The following is a 20,324-nucleotide window of genomic DNA, read 5'->3' on the forward strand; positions in this document are numbered from 1 at the left end:
ATGTACGGGGAACGCTAAAAATGCAAGGCAGGGTACTCCAGCATGAAGGTTTTTTGAAACATTTAGCTACAGTAGTAACGCATTCTCTGATTTCCGCTAGGTGGAGCGCTGCTCAAGTGCCGAGTTTAGAGCTTTGCTCAATTAGGAACAGCGTGATACTGCTCGGCAGCGCCTCCTGCCGGCCCCTAGCGGCAGCACCCCGCAGCGCCAAGCAGCGGCGGCCCTCATGACCACAGCGAGCCAATCGGCTGTGGGAGGCACAGCTCTCCCTGTGGCCGCCATTAGAGAAAGGAATCCATGAATTCAAATGGAAACCAGTAGGAACAGATACCGAAAATATGCGTGTAAAACGACCGATTTGATGTAGTTTATCGCTATCCTTCGACGCTCTTTAACGCGGAATGATTTTCGTTTTAAAAGCGCTTTTGGTTGGAGGTGGAGGCAAAGAAGGCCATTTTAGCAGAGACCGTTTTTAAGCTAAGGGGGAGGGGGAGAGTTGCCTCTGTGCTCTCCCTTTTTCTTTTTGTTTTAATAGCGTTTTCGCAGCTTTTTGCGTGTAATTTATTGTATCGTATTTTGGCCTCGTCGACGCGGAGGTTGCTGTGGTTTTAGTCCTGTTTCGGAGTGTCGTGGAGGACGAAAGCGATCGAATGGGGTTGGCGAAATACATTCCCCCAGCGATTGTTTAAAAATAATTCTCCTCAGCACTGCTTACATACAAATCACATTCGCAAATCGCTCTTTATTTCCCGGGGACCGTGATGATGGAGTGCTCTACCACGCAGTGAAAGGATGAGTTCTTGTTTTGTACCAAACGGGGCCAGCTTGGAGGATTGCCATTCCAATCTATTCTATCTGGTAAGAGATTTAAAACTAAAGGAAAGCAGCCATTTTTAACTAGCCGAAAAGAGCCAGTTAGCTACTTAGCATGCTAACGCTAGCCACAGTGTTGGGAAAGCAGGCTTTTAGGGCCTGTTGCCCACCACAGCTTCAAGTGCACAAAGTCTTTAGTGTTTATGTGTGTACATTGTAGTTGCTTAACTAAAATGAAGTGGTTTAATACGTTTTGCGTTCGTGTAATGCATCTCACGGCCATGTTATTTTATCACAAATCGTTTGCAGTGTTCGCCAAGTTCGCAAATTGACAAAAAGTTCAGTTACTTTTGAAAATGAACATTATGAAGCATCTATCGTTTTTACGCCGAATAGAGAATAGTGACACAAATGTTTGTCTTATGCATTGCTCGATAACGTCCCAAGTGACAGTGTGTTCCCATTTAAAGTCAATTAAAACTTTTTAATAAAATGTTCTTTCAGTTTGGGATTGGTTTTTACTAGTAAAAGCGCTTCAGTGAGGGCTAGTTACGGCTTCTGCTAATGGTCAGTTCAAGCAGACTGTATTCCCTTATGCCTAGTGTGATTTTGGTCCCTCGTCGTTGCAGCCCGAAGGATCAAATGTTTTGAGCAGAATCTCGAAGGAGCACAGTGACGTGTTGCCTTTGGGTTTTCGCCTCGGCTTACGTCACCGCAGAGGGGACTTCGGATTTGATACCAGTGTTAGATACTGATGGTTGTGAATCCTGCAAACCCTGGGTGGTGTTTACGACACGTTTGCTTGCTACACTCTCACAGAGCGAAGGCTTCGGAATTATATAACTTTTCGTTAATCCTGTGTAAAAGGCTCGTCTGTCGACTGTTTTATAATGAGATATAAGAATGTCTCACTCGACAAAAGGCCCGTTTTACCTCATTCCAGCACACACCACACGATGGTTTGTATTAAGGTGATGTTATGAGCTGTGGTAGTAAATACTGGTAATACTCTTTCTTTTTGTGTCCACTTCATTTACACTAACCTGGCAGTTTTAAGTGTGTAGTCACACTTTCCCTTTATTTGCATTAATCACTAGATCGGTGAAATGTTATGGCGGATAGTTTTGTCCAGGTCTGCCTAGTTCTCTCTCAGTAGAGGTATGTTTCATTGCAGCGAGGCGAAAAACCCATGAGTAATCATGTATCTGGTCTTTTTGTAGCAGAACTCAGGTAAGCTTTCAGCTCGTTTTTGTTTTTGTGAAGGTAATTTTAGCTTTGGACCACATGTTGAGCATGAGAAGGTGGAACCCGGTATTAGGTTGCAGCTCACCAAACCAGAGCTTTCCAGCCTGCTTAGTTCAAGGTTGGCTGTAGTAGTTAGTTGACACAGTGGATCGAGTGTATTTTTGAGGTGATCCTATGAAAAACGCATGTGTGTTGGCAGTGCAAAAGTCACATGGTCCTGACTTCAAAGTTGGTAGTTGTCTGTATTTCTGTTCACAAAACATAGTCCTGCATCCTAGCAGCATCATATTACTAAGATCAACTTGACTATTAAGCAGCCCAAATAGAGTCTATAGGTTGGTCGATGCTAGTCTGCAGTTTTATTGGTATAGGAAAAAATAGTCAATAATGTGCTGATTATGTATTTATTTATGTCTGTCTGTCAGTCTGTCAAGGCATTTTCTGTGATCTCCCAACCATAGGGCAAAGTGTTTGTTTATTCCACTGTTTCATGAGGGAGCCTAGTGTTATTTACTTGTTGATTTGAACTGACAGTCATTAAAGCACTAATTGATTTAAGGTATAAAAGGGAATTGAAATATTATATTAGCTGAGATTATTGGATATTGGAATGTTTTGACCCATACAGGGGTATTAATGTTGGCTATGAAATTTTCATATTAATTGGGCCCTAGTTCAGAGCTATCTTTGCAGCTTAGGTTTTTTACCTGGGATGTTGCTTGACATTTGAATGAGGGCTACATTATGTGTTTTGTTCTGTTTGCAGTATTCTTCTCAATGTATTGAAACCACATTGGTAAACCTCACAAATGTAAATAATTTTGGCCAAAATATTTTTGACCAACAGATTTATTCAGAGTGATATTTGGGCTTTTGCCCAGTGTGTTGCTTGACTTTGGAACTTGGTTGACTTGGATTATTTTTAAATTAAAATATTCACGCTGAATGTCTGAGATAATAATGCTAAAAACAGTTTCCAAAGGTTTTCAATAGGGTCTGGCTGCAGACATGCACACTCAGCCCCAGGGACGTCATGTGCACATGCACTCTCTGCCACAATGGCAGAAGCAGCCCAACAGCACAGTAACTTTTGGCTGCTGCTGCTTGGCAATATCATCACTTAAAACATTTTTTGTCCATAACTCGGCTAGAGAGTTACATTTAATGTACCTTCCTGACGAAAAAGTTCATAGAACCCATTTAAAATGTCTGATGGTTTGTGCTGGTTTTCAGTAGTCGCTCATGGTGTTCTGTGTTTTCCTGATGAGTTGATATTACAGAATATTATCAGAATGCTCAATCAGATGCTTTTGCACTGATTCAGTGTACTTTTGATCATTTCCTAATGACCTCTAACAGCAACCATTGAGCCAATTTCTGTTGGGAAGCAAATCCAGGTTTTACTCCTAACGGCCCTGCAAACACAGTTACTTTGTGATAACGTAGTGTTTTGGTGCCCACAACGTCGTCTGCAATGTAATTCCTAAGAAGGTTATGATCGTTGTCTGACAACTTTGTAGATGGCATCAAAAGTAATCTGCACTACGTTGACGACCACCTATACTCCTTAAGTTCAATTTTAATCAATATTACAATTTTTGATAACTGGTTCGGATCTTCAGCATGGCTCGGTTTCAGCGGTAGCTATTTTGTGTTTTTCTGTGAATAAACCCAACATTCATTATTATAGTTTCCATATTTAATTACCTTATTATCGATATGGCAACATTAATATACAACCCCAATTCCATTGGACGTTGTGTAAAACATAAAAACAGAATATGATGATTTCCAAATCGTTTTAAACCTATATTCAACTGAATACACTACAAAGACAAGATATTTAATGTTCAAATGGATAAACCTTATTGTTTTTTGCAAATATTCAATCATTTTGTATTTGATGCCTGCAACACGTTCCAAAGAAGTTGGGACAGGGGCATGTTTACCACTGTTACACCACCTTTCCTTTTAACAAACTTAATAAATATTTGGGAACTGAGGACACTAATTATTGAAGCTTCATAGGTGGAATTCTTTCCCATTCTTGCTTGATGTACAACTTCAGTTGCTCACCAGTCCGGGGTCTCTGTTGTCATATTTTGCGCTTCATAATGTGCCACACATTTTCAATGGGAGACAGGTCTGGACTGCAGGCAGGCTAGTGTAGTACCGCACTCTTTTACTATGAAGCCATGCTGTTGTAACACATGCAGAATGTGGCTTGGCATTGTCTTGCAGAAATAAGCAGGCACGTCCCTGAAAAAGACGTTGCTTGGATGGCAGCATATGTTGCTCCAAAACCTGTATGTACCTTTCAGCATTAATGGTGCCTTCACAGATATGCAAGTTACCTGTGTCATGGGCACTAACACACCCCCATACCATCAGAGATGCTGGCTTTTGAACTTTGCGCTGATAACAATCCGGACAGTCCTTTTCCTCTTTGGCCCAGAGGACATGATGTCTGTGATTTCCAAAAACAATTTGAAATGTGGACTCGTCAGACCACAGGACACTTTTCCACTTTGCATCAGTCCATCTCTTATGAGCTCAGGCCCAGAGAAGTTGGCAGCGTTTCTGGGTGTTGTTGATATATGGCTTTCAATTTGCATGGCAGAGTTTTAACTTGCACTTGTAGATGGAGCAACGAACTGTGTTCACTGACAATGGTTTTCTGAAGTGTTCCTGAGCCCATGTGGTAATATCCGTTACAGAATGATGTTGGTTTTTAATGCAATGCCGCATCTGAGGGATCAAAGGTCATGGGCATTCAATGTTGGTTTTTTGCCTTGCCGCTTACGTGCAGAGATTTCTCCAGATTCTCAGAATCTTTATCTTATTATGGACTGTAGATGATGAAATGCCTAAATTCCTTGCAATTGCACATTGAGAAACGTTCTTAAACTATTGGACTATTTGCTCACGCAGTTGTTCAAAAAGTGGTGAACCTCGCCCGTCCTTGCTTGTGAATGACTGAGCCTTTCAGGGATTTGCCCTTTATACCCAATCATGACACTCACCTGTGTCCAGTTAACCTGTTCACCTGTGGAATGTTCCAAACAGGTGTTTTCTGAGCATTCCTCAACTTTCCCAGTCTTTTGTTGCTCCTGTCCCAACTTCTTTGAAACGTATTGCAGGCATCAAATTCAAAATAAGTGAATATTTGCAAAAAACAATAGTTTATCCATTTGAACATTAAATATCTTGTCTTTGTAGTGTATTCAATTGAATATAGGTTGAAAGGGATTTGCAAATCATCATATTCTGTTTTTATTTATGTTTTACACAATGTCCCAACTTCATTGGAATTGGGGTTGTACATTCAGTGTAGCTCTTGTTGCCCAGCAATACGTGGTTTGCTGTTTTTCCTCATGAAAACTACAAAAACACTGTCGTTGCAGTGTGTGCACTGACGTCATCAATATGCTGGCGATGCATGTCAGGCTAAGAGTGCATGGCTGCAGCCAGACCCTTCTCAAGGTTTTGGAAAACTTACTTCAGTGCTTTAGTGATGATGATGATGATGAGGGAGGGAAGGCACGTGGTTTGCTAGATTTTTTTTGCAAGCATTTTAATGAGCAGTTAACACATAGTTGGGTGATTGAGCTGCTACGAGTATTATAAAAGATCTGATGTTTACTTGTTTAGCAGAGTGCAAGTACCTTATTGATGATGAAAGTTCAAGCCCACAAGTTGTTTATTTGTTGTTAGTAGGTAGAAAAGTTTGTCAGTGTGCTTAAAAATGATAATGGTGGCTTTTTGTTTGTTAGAACTGTCGAGTCAAGACAAGTCACATTTGTTTTCTTTGTCCCAGCAGAGCTGTTTTTAAGCTTGTTTTATGTATTGTCACAATATTTTCCTTACTGTAGGCTGTCTAGTACTCAATTTGCTGACTGAAAGCTGTTGAGTACCTAACAGATGCAGGAGGAGAGCTGGGTTGATATGTGTCTCTGTAGTGTGAACAACAAACAGGATCATTTCAGTGTGGCAGAGTTGCCACCATTTTGGGGAACAGTGGTTAGGGGAGGTGTGGGTGTATATGTTTGTCTGTCAGGGAGTTGAAATGCGTCATTTCACCTGTTGCTTTTGTGATTTTCAAACAAGGCAGCTGTTCCCCCTTATAGTAGTGCTAAGTTGGTCAAATTGCGACCAGATTTCTTTTCAACTCCGTCAATTTGCTTGTAGTTTGTAGTTGACAAATTGTCACCATTGCATTTAAAAAAAAAAAAAAGCAAAATAATGCGCTCTGTCTCACTTTTGCTATCTCTCTCTCGTCATTATAAATTACACACAGTATATTTTTCTCTGTATATCATGGAACAGTGACTATCTGCATGTGTCATCACAAAGAGAGCATAATTTTGCCTGTGTAATTAGATTTTGTGTGTTTGTCTGTGATGCACTGAATAAAAATTACTGTGTACATAGTTTTTATAGTAATTTTTAAATGCAACATAGGCTTCTTATTTTTATTTATTTATTTATGGTCTGTTCCAGCTTATCAAACTCTATCCAGAAATGTGGTCCATATCATGTGTTGTGAAAGTCTTCAGGTATCATGATATATTTTTGCCATATTGCCCACCTCTATGTCGAAGTGGTGTGGATTTCAGGGGAAAGACAGCAGTCTTTCATTTCTGGAACCTTGTTTTTTATCTTAATGTGCATCGTGTCATTGATTAAACTGTAGTTTGTTTGCCTCAGTTGCAGTGGTGGTGTTTTTAGGTATACACAGTAATATCTTGTGTATTGAATAACGCAGCATGCCTTATTGTTGAATATCATTGTATTGTAGTTTGTAGACTTTTTTTATTCAAAGGAATTAATTAGAAGAAATGGAAGAAATTTTTAGCTGTTTAATACAGAAAGGCCATGGTTTATTTGCACAATACTTGCATACTCTTTTGAAAAGATGTCCTATTTTTATGTCAGTGGATTTCATTTGTCTTTTAAATATAGATTTTTACCTTAAGGTTATTTTAGCCTAAGCTGTCATCCTGCTTTAAACACTCAAAAGTCACAGATATTATTGTGTCAATCGTCAGATAATTCAGTCAGTATATTTTTCCTCATTGCTGATTTTAGAAAACACAGCACTCCCCATTCCCCCTGCATCACTGCTCATCCAGATGTGCACTTTGCATGTTTTTGCAGGTGTTTTTGTTGGTCCCTTTTATGAGACAGAGAATGGTCTCCAGTTACTGCAAGTTTCATTGTGCTTTAGCAGAAATATTTTGCATTTCTGACAGAACCTTATATTTACAGTTTCTTAAAATATTGCTCTTAAAATTTTTACTAGTATGTAGTAAAAACATATCACATATACATATTTAGAATTACACTTGACCAGTATAATGAAAAATGCACATTTCCTATTAAACTTTTTTTTAACCTTTTTTTTTCTTGCTGTTCCTGAAAAATTTCTGCTGTGCTGCATTTTTGTGAAGTCAACACATGAAAGGAAGCTGTTCAGAATGTGCTAAAGAAATGAAGCAGGTTTTTGTTTGGATATGTTCAATTGTTTATATAAGCCTCTGTGATCATTTCAAATTATGAATTGCTTGTTCAAAGCCAGTTAGTATCATCTTCATGATTACACTACTCATGGCTTAGATTAGGAGGACAAACACTTGTGTAAGGTTGCTAAATACAGACGTTTCTGCATCCCAATTGTAGGTTACCTAGGTTTTTATACATACAGTACATACTCATGCACACATACACACAGACAGTGATCCACTCATCACAACACTCATTAACACAAGACCACCACATCAGTGTTACTGCAGTGCTGAGAACGATACGCCACTCAAATAGTGCCTGCTCTGTGAGGGTCCATGGGGGTCTTGACCATTGAAGAACAGGGTAAAAGGGGGCTAACAAAGTATGCAGAGAAACAGATGGACTACAGTCTGTAATTGTAGAACTGCAAAGTGCACCTATATAGTAAGTGGAGCTGATAAAATGGACAATGAGCATAGAAAAAAGGTGGTCATGTTATGCCTGGGATGTGGTATGTATGTATGTGTGTGTGTGTGTGTGTGTGTGTGTATATATATATATATATATATATATATATATATATATTTTGACCAGTTTCAGTTTAAAATAGGTGGTTGCACTGAACAGTGTAATGACTAGGTTTGTTGACGTGGTTATTAAGACGTTAGACAAGCATGAGCTGACTCTGTATCTCGCTCTCTTTCAGGCTGACCTGACGGGAATAAAATGGAAGCGATATGTGTGGCAGGGTCCCACCTCAGCTCCTATGCTGTTCCCTGTGACGGAGGAGGATCCCATCCTCAGCAGCTTTAGCCGCTGCCTGAAGGCAGATGTGCTGAGCGTGTGGAGACGGAGCCAGCGGCAGGGCCGCAGGGAGCTGTGGCTGTTCTGGTGGGGTGACGATCCAAACTTCTCTGAGCTCATCCACTCTGAGCTCACAGGTGAGGATGCAGCACTCACCTTTTCTCAGTCTGTCTGTCTCCCCCATTCTTCCTTTGTTACTTTTTCCCACACCCACAGTTTTCACACACAGTTGATTTGACAGAGTTGCACCTGAAGCAGATAGTGCAGTTGTGCTGTTACTATAGTTGTAGATAAAAGCAGCAGTCTGCCATCTGTGGTTTCAGCAGGTTTCTGTATGCTTTTTTAAAATGAGTGTTCTACAAGTATATGTATACAGAAAGCTAGTCATCACTGTCCTGCAGTTCTAGACAGATAGTAATAGAATGAAATAATGAAAAATCTGTTCATGGTCTATTTATGTATAGATAATCTCTCATTTAGCTTTTTTCTTTAGAAAGCTGTAATACTATAAAATAAATGACAAAGGGCTGCTCATGTAAAATTAGCTGTCATCACCTATAGACTGTCCTCAGGCTAACAAAGTAGCAGTACTGCCTTACTACTTGTGCTGATGGTTAACATTTTTACCAAACAAAAAAGCATTCAGCTTTCCAACTTGTCATTTCACATAGTCGACTCAAGAGAGAAAGCATTGCAATGTTTCAGTGAACTCTTCTTTGGCTTACATAGTGCTTGGTTGCTCCTTTGAAAAGCGTGTCACAGGTGGTTGATGCTAGGTCATAATAGTGTTGCGAGACTGCCACAGATATGTGTCTCTGCACAAACCATACAAAACCAGAATCTGAAGATTTCCAAGTCATAATTGAACAGGTGTCGTTAAGAATGTGTGGAAGTTGGTCACTGGGCATATGTAAAAAGCTGAACATAGACCTGTATGAGAAACATGAAGTTTATTCTGCATTTCGTTAACTTTCTAAGTTGAGTCCTACTAAACAGCTTTCTTTTTCTCCATCTTTTTTCTCCCCTTCATGGCCCTAAAGGCTTGGCCCATTCTAACTTCACTCATGTAAGAAAGAAGACAGACAAAAATGAAAGGACAAATAATAAAATAAAATAATACTATGAAAGCAAAAGAAGAAGAGAGGTCATTCTTCTCATTGTGTTGTCCTATAATTATCTGCATGTGTGACTGAAGATGATTGGAGATAGAGGAGCATATGTACAGGGGCAAGAAAGCACTCCATAATAACCCTGGCAGAAGTTGCTGGGCAATATTGTGTATTGCATTACATTACTACTATTTATGAACATTTGCTTAGCAGTGACCAAACTACCGCAGCTGTTATTTTGGACTCAGCAGACAGGTCCGTCTTTGTAGTTTGTGTATTGGTGTGCTGTGGTAGGTGAAACAGTTGTGCTTGTTCACTTTATCAGCATGATGGGTCATGATAAGAAACATGTGAAAGTCTGTGCTCTAATAGCTGTTCTCCGAAGATTCACATAGAAAATGTTGAAAATAGTGAGACAAGGAAATTTCAAGACTACAGAAACATCTTTGCACAGTATTAAGGAGTAATAGGTTCAAGGAGTGTGACAGCTTGGCCTGTCCCTATCATAATGGCTCAGCTTGTTAATTACTTGTGAGCTAAAGCAGTTATTGAATCTATTAGGAAGGAAGAAAGAGACATTTAGTTATTTTATTGTCTAACTTTAACAAAGGATGAAGGTTGCTTCTTGGAGACAAGAAGTCTGCAGGCGAGAGAGCAGGGATGGACATGATTTTAATTTAAACCATAGTCATTTAAATTATACCCCATGTCGCAAACACGTTAAGAAGGCATTATATTTGAGGACACATCAATCACACAATCTATATGCTATGGACCTTCATTCTTTTTTCCTGCTGTGCGCAAACTGGTATTCAAGGATCATAACTGGAATATTAGATACAGTGTGCAGGCTATCGTGAGACTGTAAAATTAAGTTAAGTGATACTTTTTTGATCCCACAACCGGGGAAATTCCACCTCCACCTCCTCCGCATTTAACCCATCCGTGAAGTGAAACACCACATACACACTAGTGAATATACACACACACTAGGGGCAGTGAGCACACTTGCCCGGAGTGGTGGGCAGCCCTATCCACGGCGCCCGGGGAGCAGTTGGGGGTTAGGTGTCTTGCTCAAGGACACCTCAGTCATGGACTGTCGGCCCTGGGGATTGAACCGGCAACCTTCCGGTCACAGGGCTAGATCCCTAACCGCCAGTCAGATAAAATCTGCCCCAAAATCAGATAAAATCTGTCAGAGACATATCTAAACATTTGACGAGATGTTCGGCCGTTGGGGCACATTGTTGGCCCTTGTGTGGTAAACGGGTCTGTGGAACCCATTTTAAGTGTTTATCAAAAGAAAAAAAATAGGCTATTATTATTATTATTTCAACCTCAGATTGCTAGTCCTTTCCTCATTTTCTGAGAAGGACTTTTTTTCAGTGACTTCACACTGTGCACCCCTACACATTTATATTACACGTGATGTTAGGGTGAAGCTGCAGGGAATAAAGGTGTGGAGGTGCTGTGTCCCTTCACTCTGTTCTCCTCCCACATGGCCTGCTTTTAGCGTGTTTGTCTGTGTGTGTGTGTGTATGTGTTTGTATGTGTGTGAGGATGGTCAACATGGAAAGGCTGCTGATTGGCTACAGCTGCTAAAGGAGAACCCTGAGCTGGCCACTTTTGAGATTTTAAACATCTGGACTGTTTACATAAATTGTTATTGCTGTATTGACTTAAAAAAAAACAAAAAACAGATGACCTCAATCGCAGCAGCAGAGCACCTTTGGGATGATCTAGAATAGAGATTTTGCAAAACAAGTCCTCTCATCCAACATCAGTGTCTGGCTATTCAAATGCTCTTTTGGATGAATGAGCAAAAGAATTCCCACAGATGCAAAAGAAAAGCTTCTTAGAAGAGTGGAAGCTATTGTAGCTTTAAAGGGGGGACGAACTACTTATTGATTGATTTAGAGTGGGATGTCATAAATCACTCCTGTGTCATAATATCTTTGTTCATGTAGAGTGTGTTTGTGTATACATACACAAATACATACATACACACGTGCGTGCATACATAATACATACAAACACAAAGATAAATAAGCCAGTGGTCACTTGAAAAACCTGAAAGCAGCAGAACAACAAGTACTCAGAACAATATAATAAGCAATAAACTGCACCAAAGTCAACTCTGTTCATACACACCACTAAAACTACTCAGTAAGAAAATAAGCACAGATACGTGCATCTTAAATTTACACACATTTTGCGTGGGAGCATCATGATAGCGGGCTGTGTCTCTGTAAGCTGTACATGGGCATTACATGTTATCAAAGGAAAGATAAATAAATGCTGTAAGAGATTAAATTCTATTGTTAGAAAAGAATTTAATCTCTTGCAAAAATGGAATCTAAGGAGAAGAGTTTCAACAAGACAAGACTCCCAAACAACAAAATACAACCAAAATAGGACCAATTTCTAAACACAAAGGTGAAGGTACCGTAGATGTCGTTTACTGTAGATGTCTTGAAGCTGTATTTGCCAGTAGCTGCTTTTACACAAGGTTATAAAGTAAATTTGTGTTGTCTGAATATTTTTGTTCCCTGTGTATTTCATTCTTTGAACATATGTTTATGCTAATGAATGAATACTTTTTTTCTAGTCAAAAGACAGTATATATGCAGTTTAATTATTTTAACTAGAAAAAGAAAAATCAAACTGAGTGCTTGTTTCCCCTTGCTGTATATGTGAGCCCTCATATTTATGACTTATTTGAAAACTTGCTGGGTTGCACCTAAATTACTGTCACATTATGCTGTTCTGAGTAAAAAATGCAGGGAAGCTTATGCAAACTATTGCCAAAGGAAAGGTGTATGAAACATGTCTTGAGTTGATATGTAAAATTGGCTGACCAGGGGTGCCCGGGTCTGGTGTCGAGCAGAGCTTGGTGATTTTCTTGTGCATACCTACTAAACCTGGTGCCTAACTGCTGAGTCTGATCGGGTATGTTCAGGCAAGGAAAACGTCCAGTCTCTGCTTAACTAAGGTCCTCCAGAGCCGGATAAATTTATAGTAAAGAAAAAGTATTCAGTTATGTCATTGAGCTGTAGATAAGCCGTGATACTTGTAAGAGGTACTTTAATATAACCTTTTTTATAGATCTTTTTTTTTTGTTTTTGTTTTAACCTGAATTTAACTACTTTAGATTTAAAAAAAAAAGATTGGATTAGTCTCCCAATATGATCTGAAGAGACCTCCAGCTTGGATAGTGGCTGTAAACAGACTTGACCTTTTTTCAACTAGCACATTTGCAATCTGCTTGTATATCACTTTCTTTCTTCTCCACCTCTTTTTCCCAGTCCTCACTTCAACAGATTAGCAGCCTGTGAAAGCCTTTTAATTTTGAGGCAAGTGCCATTTCTCCCAGCTCTTAATCCCTTTCCTCCTGAGAAGGGACTGAGTAAAGAACTTGAGGGATCTTCTGACACCTTGTACTGAGCAGTAAGAGAGTGAATAGAACAGGCTGCTGCATGTTTTTACACTTTCAGAGTGGTTGGCTCTGCTCCCAGCAGTATGGTGTAGAGAACCAAGGTCCCTGTGGCTATGTGATGGAATGGTCCAGAGTTAGCAAATCCTCTCACTAAATTAAATGAGCATCTTCTTGGTAGGCCGCAGACGTCTATTCTCATGTAAATGGACAGTTGCCTCCCCTCCCCCCTTCTCCTGCTTCTTCTCTTTTTATCCCTTCATAAAGCCTGCTGATGTCTTTTCTATCCAGGGGCATCCAAAGAGCAGAGGATAAATGAGCACACTCTCTCTTGCTCTCTCCCTGTCTCTCTTTTCTCACTGTCTGATCTTTTTTGCATAGAAATTAAGGAGCTGCAGTCAGTCTGAGCGGATAATTGCTGTAGGGTTCATTTCTTACGGTCTTTCTCCACATACTCATCTCCTGTGCTCCCTGTCCCACCTAATTCCATACAGTTGTCCCTGTGGTGCAGCTTCTACTAGCTCGATCACACTTTCCCCCTCCCCCCCATTTGTCTCCTTTCCATGCTTTCTTCCACACCAAGAGTTGCCTGTCCCCTGCTCTCTGGTTGCTTCAGGTTGTAGTCATTAGTGCAAAGATGGGTTGCTTTCACAAGGACTGTTAGCTGCAACAATGCATTGTTATGCAACAATGTTTTTATTTGTAGTTTCATAGATAGATCATTCAATGCAGAAAAAATATAGAATATATGTGCCATTATGATGATAAAAAGGCTTTTGGTGTTTGTTCAGGTGGTTTGTATTAACTTGCATACTTTATTCTGCTGATCTGTAGACAGACCTATATGTGATAAATTCAGGACTTGCAAGACACAAGGATGTTGAAATATTAAGTACACTGAAGATCAGAAATCATTTATTGGCAAGCTGTCTGTGTTGTGAACCTTGAGTCTGCTGAGCTAAGCTGCTCACAGGAGTTTATTGAAAACGTGTTGGAACATATCTAGAGAGAGAGAAAGGAAGCACAGACGAGGGAGAAGAGACTGTAATTTCTTCTGCTGTTTCTGACATGGCAAAGAGCATGAATGGAGTGCATTGGAGGATCTGTCGCTCGTGGGCCATTTTGTAATTCCCTGACTCTGCTTGACTTTTGACCTAACTTTGGAATGTTCTCTCAGCTGCTTACTTCGCACTCAGCTCCCTGACAGGAAATGTTGCCAGATCCGACTGGAAATAATGCAGGCAGCTTCTGAAGAACCTTAAGTCTGGGCGTACATTACATGACTTTTAAAGCCTTAACAGATTTCTAAAATGGAGCATCACAAACTTAACATCAGTTTGTCACAGAATTTCTTGTCTTTTTGCCATGAGTATGCTCACACTAGATGACCAGGCAAAAAGAAAGCATAATGCACATAATGAATGTCTGCTAACTCAAAAACACACATCTCCACAGAGATCACATGACACAAACAAAGCTAAACTTACTGGACTGGACCTGTTTGTGGTTTTACGCATAGTAAAAGCACCAACCTGGGGATTAAAGTGGCATTGGGAAATGCTGATATCATAGTGAGAGCTGGAGAATTGTTTTACTACAAACTGGCAGCTGTTTTGGAATTGCAAAAAGAGTGCTTTGACGTCTAAACATTGTAAGCATGACGGCTCTTTTTGCCTGCATTTTATGCACAGCTCCTTTGTCATCATGTTTTGCTGTTTCTGCAGTGTATGTGCACGTCTCCTTTTTATTCACTCTTCTAGCTTTCCGATTGACGGCTGTTTTAATTACTCACAGAGTACATCTCTGACCTTCTCACATTTGCAGGACTCGAACATTTTGAGTTGTAAATATCAAACATGTTTGTTAATATCAGAGGGCCACTGATCAGTTTAGAGTTTGTTCAGAGAGCTAAAAATTCACTTGTCTTTTTCCTCTTGCGCTGCCAGGTTGTCCATGTAGTCAGACGAGCAAGTTCTTGACCTGGAAAATCGCTGTTGTGAAAATTTGTTGCAAGGGCTAAATTTGGGTTAAAATCCAGCAGAAACGTTGTGTAGTATAGGCAGTGCTAAAGCAAGATTGTGTGTGTGTGTGTGTGTGTGTGTGTGTGTGTGTGTGTGTGTGTGTGTTTCAATGCGAAGGGCAGAAAATTGCATTTTCTTTCAGCTCTCACTCCCCACAGGCTTGTTCAAGATGTGGCAGTTCACTGATTATCGTTAAAGTTCTATAGTAGTTCTGTCCGAACACTTTTTATACTGTGCTGTTCACACACTTCCAGGTTGTTGTGATTAGTAGCAAAGATAATGAGAAATGCAAGAAAAGTCCTTCTGCATGTCTGTGATTTTGTAACTATTTTAGTTGTTTGACTTTGTTTCTCGTTTTTTTAAAATGTCTTATTTCATTTAAATTCTGTTACTTTTTTATTTATTACCTCTTATGAATCTTTTCCTTGACTGTTTGAAATGTTATTATGCCTGTTGAAATTTTAATTGGTTTATTGTCTTGGTTTTATTTTGTATTTTTCCTCTTAATTAATGATGAATGGACTGAATTGATTGATGGTCAATGTTTATTTGGCAGCTTTTGAGTGTGTGAGACTCCACTGTTTGCTTATACTGCCCCTGTTTACTCCTCCCTTCCCAGTAACACATGAGGAGAGCCATGCATGCTACCTGTCTTTTTTTCTTACTGGCCTTTCTCTCTCTCTCTCTCCCTGCCACACTCTCCTGCTTTTCCTTTCTCTCTCACAGGAAATATTCATTAATTAGTAATGGAAGCTCTGCAGTCCTAGTAGTGCTCCGCTCACGAATATGCAGGGCGAGAGAGAGCGTGTGAAGGGCAGAAAGGATGGAGGGAGAGGAACATGACAGCACAATGAAAGGGAGGGAGGCAAGAAGAGTGATTAGGTAGGGAAGATGGGTTGGATGAAGGAAATGGAGAATGAAAAGTGGGAGAGAGGATGCAGAATGTAATGAGAGAGAGAAAGGAGATTGGTGGAGGCTGCTGTTCTGTGTGGCTCTGCCTTTTTCTGTCTGGGCCATGCTGAGTCCCTTGAGGCCTGTGGATCAGTAGACATTAATCTTTCTGTTTAATGACCTACCGCTGCTCTAATGACTCCCGCACACAAACCTGTGGCTGTAGGGACACACTCATTCTCTCGCTCTCTTGCTCCCTCACTCTCTCTGCTTACTTCCAGCACATTAATTCTGCTTTTAGGGGTTTGTATGTATACAACAAAGGAAAAGGTGTAAGCTACTCTCTACTTGCCTTTCTTTGGGCTAAACTAAGGGCATTGCACACTTGACTCAGATCTTCCTCTGAATTTGAGTGCTTTTTGGTGCTAACGCCACCTTAAAGTTGTCATTAATGTTTTGAGATTGAAATGAATATGCATACAGTAAACATATTTCATTTGTTGTCTGTTTTGTGGAATGGGTGACATTTTATAGTATTTATTTAGAGGAGATAATTTTAGGGGCAGTAATGACTTCTTAAATTAAGTTTTTAGGAAGATTTTAAGGAACATAGTAACTGGTGTTTGAGGATTCTTTTTGGCCATTAATCCCTTTTAAAGCATGTTTCTCCCTCTTTTCACTTATATCTCTGCTCCAGCATAGTCCACTTGATGTTAGAAAAAAGACAGGAAAGGACAAGCTGCATTCACTGTATTGTGCCATGTGTTTTCTGAACTCCTCAAATACTTCCTGTGATAACTTTGTCATTCACCACCAGCAGTGTGCTATCCAAAGGAACAATAAGGTAATTATTTTTAAAGTTACAAGTATATCTAAAAGGGTAAACATATTTATTTATTTCAGTTATTTTAGGGGATGCTACTAAGTTTATGGCGCTATGAAGACATCAATGCGCTGAACAGTTTTCTTGCAGAAACTTAGTTGCTGGGAAGCCTTATTGATCACAAGCGAACACATTTGCAAGATCATTAAAAAGTGTCATTTTTCTAGTGTCTCTTTTTGTTTCACTGCCTCTCTCTTGCTGGACCATCAGACACAAGGTCCTTATTAACACTTGATAGAAGCCAGCCGCCTCTTTGTCAAGAGAGCTCAGGAGGGGCTACTATCTGGCAGCAAGTGACTGACTTAATCTAACCCACCGAAATGTGATGGTGTTTATGTATGAGGGATCTGTGCAGTCACTTACTGTCCTGTTCTTTGAAAAGCAGGTTTAGATGATGTGGAATCCCTACATTTTCTGCTCTGGTTTGCTCAGGATCTGATAACCGAGGTGATGCTGTTTTGAGTACACAGTTTAAAAAAGATGGTTCTTCAGTAAAGACAGCGGTTCTATATAGAATCAAGAACATTGCGTTTACATACTTAATTGGTTCTTTGCTTGGTATAATGGTTCTTTATATTGATGGAGAATGTGTTTTATGTGGTTTGGTATTGAACCTTTATGAAATGGTACTATATAGCACCAAAAAGGGTTCTTAAGTTGTTACAAGTTTGACATTGCAATGATGGCAGAACCCTTTTTGGTATCTTCAGTGGTTGCCTTACTGGTAGAAAAAAAAAACCCCACAAACCGGAAGGTTACGGAAATTCCGTAACCTTGTTTGCAGCACAAAACATCTCCAAAGAATAACATTTGCCAAATTGCCATTTTCAAATTATTAAGTAAAGACAAAAAATTTATGTTTTGCTGGCCCATGTAGATTCAGTGAAAGGTGTGACTTGACATGCTACTCCGCCAAAAGTTAGTACTTGTTAATACTAGTACTTGTTAAATTGTGGAAGTTGAAAATGTATGCAGTGCTAATGGACATTAAACATTTTTTTCATGTTACTGTTTTAGGACTGGCTTCCTTTGGTGAGCGAATTAATGGCTCCCCTCATAATGGGAATGAACTTGAACTGCTACCACATTCATAAGGTCATACTTTGCGTAATCCCCCCCCCCCCCCCATTATTTCAGAAACCACTAGAATAGTTGATTTCTCACATTTACAGATTTTCTTTACCATTTACAAAAAACAACCTCTCATCTAGGTGATAAATGATTAGCACAATGTTTTCTTATTAAGAACAGTCCATTGCAGCTTAGGTCAACTTTAATTTGCTTTTTAAATGTTAACTTATTTGATTAAAATATTTAATGAAAGTCACATGTTGAGAAGGTAATTCAATCAGTTGGTAATAAACTAACTTGTTCGTTGGAAATTGTTAATATAAACATTGGTGTGGGTTCATGGCTGTTTTTGTTTTTAAAGCGCACAACAGTGACTTGCATGCTAATAGCACCCGCTTTGTGAATACACTTCAGACTGCTAAATAAGCCTGAGTAATTATTCATAGTCTGAGTGAAGGCATGCATGTTTAGCACATACAGGATTTGAAACTTTATTTGTATATCATTAGCGACATCTTTACAACCTTTACTAGGACTGGTTTAGACCAAATCATCTTGAATATTTGAAAGGTACTTTTGTTTCTCTGATTACTCTTTAAAAACAGCCCAGAGTGCTTTCTTTTGTTGCTGCTCTGCAGCACAGTCCCTGCCATCTAGTATGGAAAACCCATTGTATTGTATGTAATTGTAGAATTTACGCAGCCAGTGTTTTTCTGCAAGTGATGGATCTGTTTGGTTTGTGTGTGTGTGTGTGTGTGTGTGTGTGTGTGTGTGTGTGTGTGTGTGTGTATATGTGTAATTGTGAACGAGACTGGTCGAACAGTGATGTTTTTCAGATTAATGTTTTTCTGTTTAAATAAACATTTGAGCAGAAGCTGGTCTTGACACGTGATGGTGTGTGTACACCCGTGACTGTGAGCCAGAGGTATTAACTGTTGTTTCTAAAGGAACCTCATGTGATGTGTACTCTCAGTCTGTAGTCACGTCATGCCACACCATGTACATGTGTATGTTTTGTGTATGTATTTGGTATTGCGGCTGATGGAACCTGCAGGGAGCTGTGCAGTGCAGAGACATGTTTGAAAGGAGCTTAAGCTCTGGCAGGTCTGAGCACTGACTCCTAATGAGATTACTGAAGCATGGAGGCCACAGTCGACTGTGAGCCAGAACCACACCAACAGCTGTTATTAATGCAGTCTACAAGGAGCTCTGCTTGCAACAGCTGCAGCTAAGTGAAGCCTTCACGTGTGCACTTGCTTTCTGTGTACATAGATGTGTGCACAGACGGTTAAAAAGGAAATTGGCCTATTATGGAACATCTGAATGCATTTGTGGTAGAGATAAGAGCAGTATGTAAGCCAGAGTCCTTTGACTGATTATGTGGATCTACTGTGGAAGCATCTTGGGTCCAAGTGGAATAGGCAGAGTATCACTTTATTGATTGTCAGACAGAAGCTCATCCTAGTTATAGCACAACACAGTAGCAAAAATCTCACCACATTGGTGCTGAGGTGCTGTTAATATTATGATTTGCCTAATTTAGACAAATGTACAAGTTAAGGTGTAAGGATGTGTGGAAAATTATACAACATAGAGTATGAAAATATTATGTAAAAAGATTGTATTAAAATGTAATAATTATTATTATACGTTGGATACCTTAGCAGATTATCCCTTCACCCCTTACATGAGATCTAGGTTCTATTCCTGCTCAATTCCATGTACGTAATTGCCTGGAGATCTACCCAATAACAAGAGGAGTCTTCACTTGTTCACTTCACAAGTTCACTTACCACTGTTAATCAGTGCAAATGCCTGTGAAATTTGTGAATTTTAGAGCACAAGTTATCTTTGCTTTAGTTATTTTTGCATCAGTGAAAAAGTGAGATGAACAAAGTGTTTTCATTTAGAGGCTGTAACTGTATGCATATGTCTGTGTGTGTTTGCCAGCTGAGGATGATGGCGTGTGGGAGAGTGGCCTGTCATATGAGTGTCGTACGCTGCTCTTCAAAGCCATCCACAACCTGCTGGAGCGGTGCCTCATGAATCGCAGCTTTGTGCGCATTGGAAAATGGTTCGTCAAGCCCTATGAGAAGGATGAGAAGCCCATTAACAAAAGGTAAGGCTGCCTTTCCTGAATTCTCAGTCAGACATCCACATTGAATACAAAATTCAGTAAAGTGTCTTTACTGTTTGGAAGCTCGATCGGAAGTGATTTATTTGAGCAGGTAGTCTAGTAGTGCGAGTCGATAAACCAGTCACTCTTTAGTCTGTAATAAGTTGATTGCAGATCCTCAGATATTTTCAGACTTTTGCTCAAGTCCGGCAGTGAGAGAGGGTCAGTGATGTAACTCATTGAGTGATTTAGGAAACACCTAATGACAGAGCTAGGGGAGGAAAAAAAATGTAAGAGAGACGTGTGTCACTGTGCTGTGTGTGCAATGGACTATGGAAACAGAGGGGAAGCTGTTCTGAGTTCAGGCAAATAGTCACTGTCTTTACAGTCTCAAGATTAACCAGTTAATAGTAAAATATTTCTCCAGTTCTGA

At 39.8% G+C, this 20,324-nt stretch overlaps 1 protein-coding gene across 1 annotated transcript in view; it reads left to right on the forward strand.

The window, feature by feature from the left end:
* The first annotated feature begins 249 nt into the window (after nucleotides 1-249).
* Nucleotides 250-20,324, forward strand: part of med13a (mediator complex subunit 13a) — a 68,950-nt gene continuing 48,875 nt past the window's right edge. Inside the window, 3 exon segments of the mRNA XM_017717462.1 lie at nucleotides 250-858; nucleotides 8,270-8,504; nucleotides 19,726-19,894. Of these exon segments, the coding sequence (XP_017572951.1) occupies nucleotides 793-858; nucleotides 8,270-8,504; nucleotides 19,726-19,894 (470 nt within the window). The 5' untranslated portion in view covers nucleotides 250-792.

Source organism: Pygocentrus nattereri, chromosome 18 (assembly GCF_015220715.1).
Source record: "Pygocentrus nattereri isolate fPygNat1 chromosome 18, fPygNat1.pri, whole genome shotgun sequence".
Classification (NCBI taxonomy): Eukaryota; Metazoa; Chordata; class Actinopteri; order Characiformes; family Serrasalmidae; genus Pygocentrus; species Pygocentrus nattereri.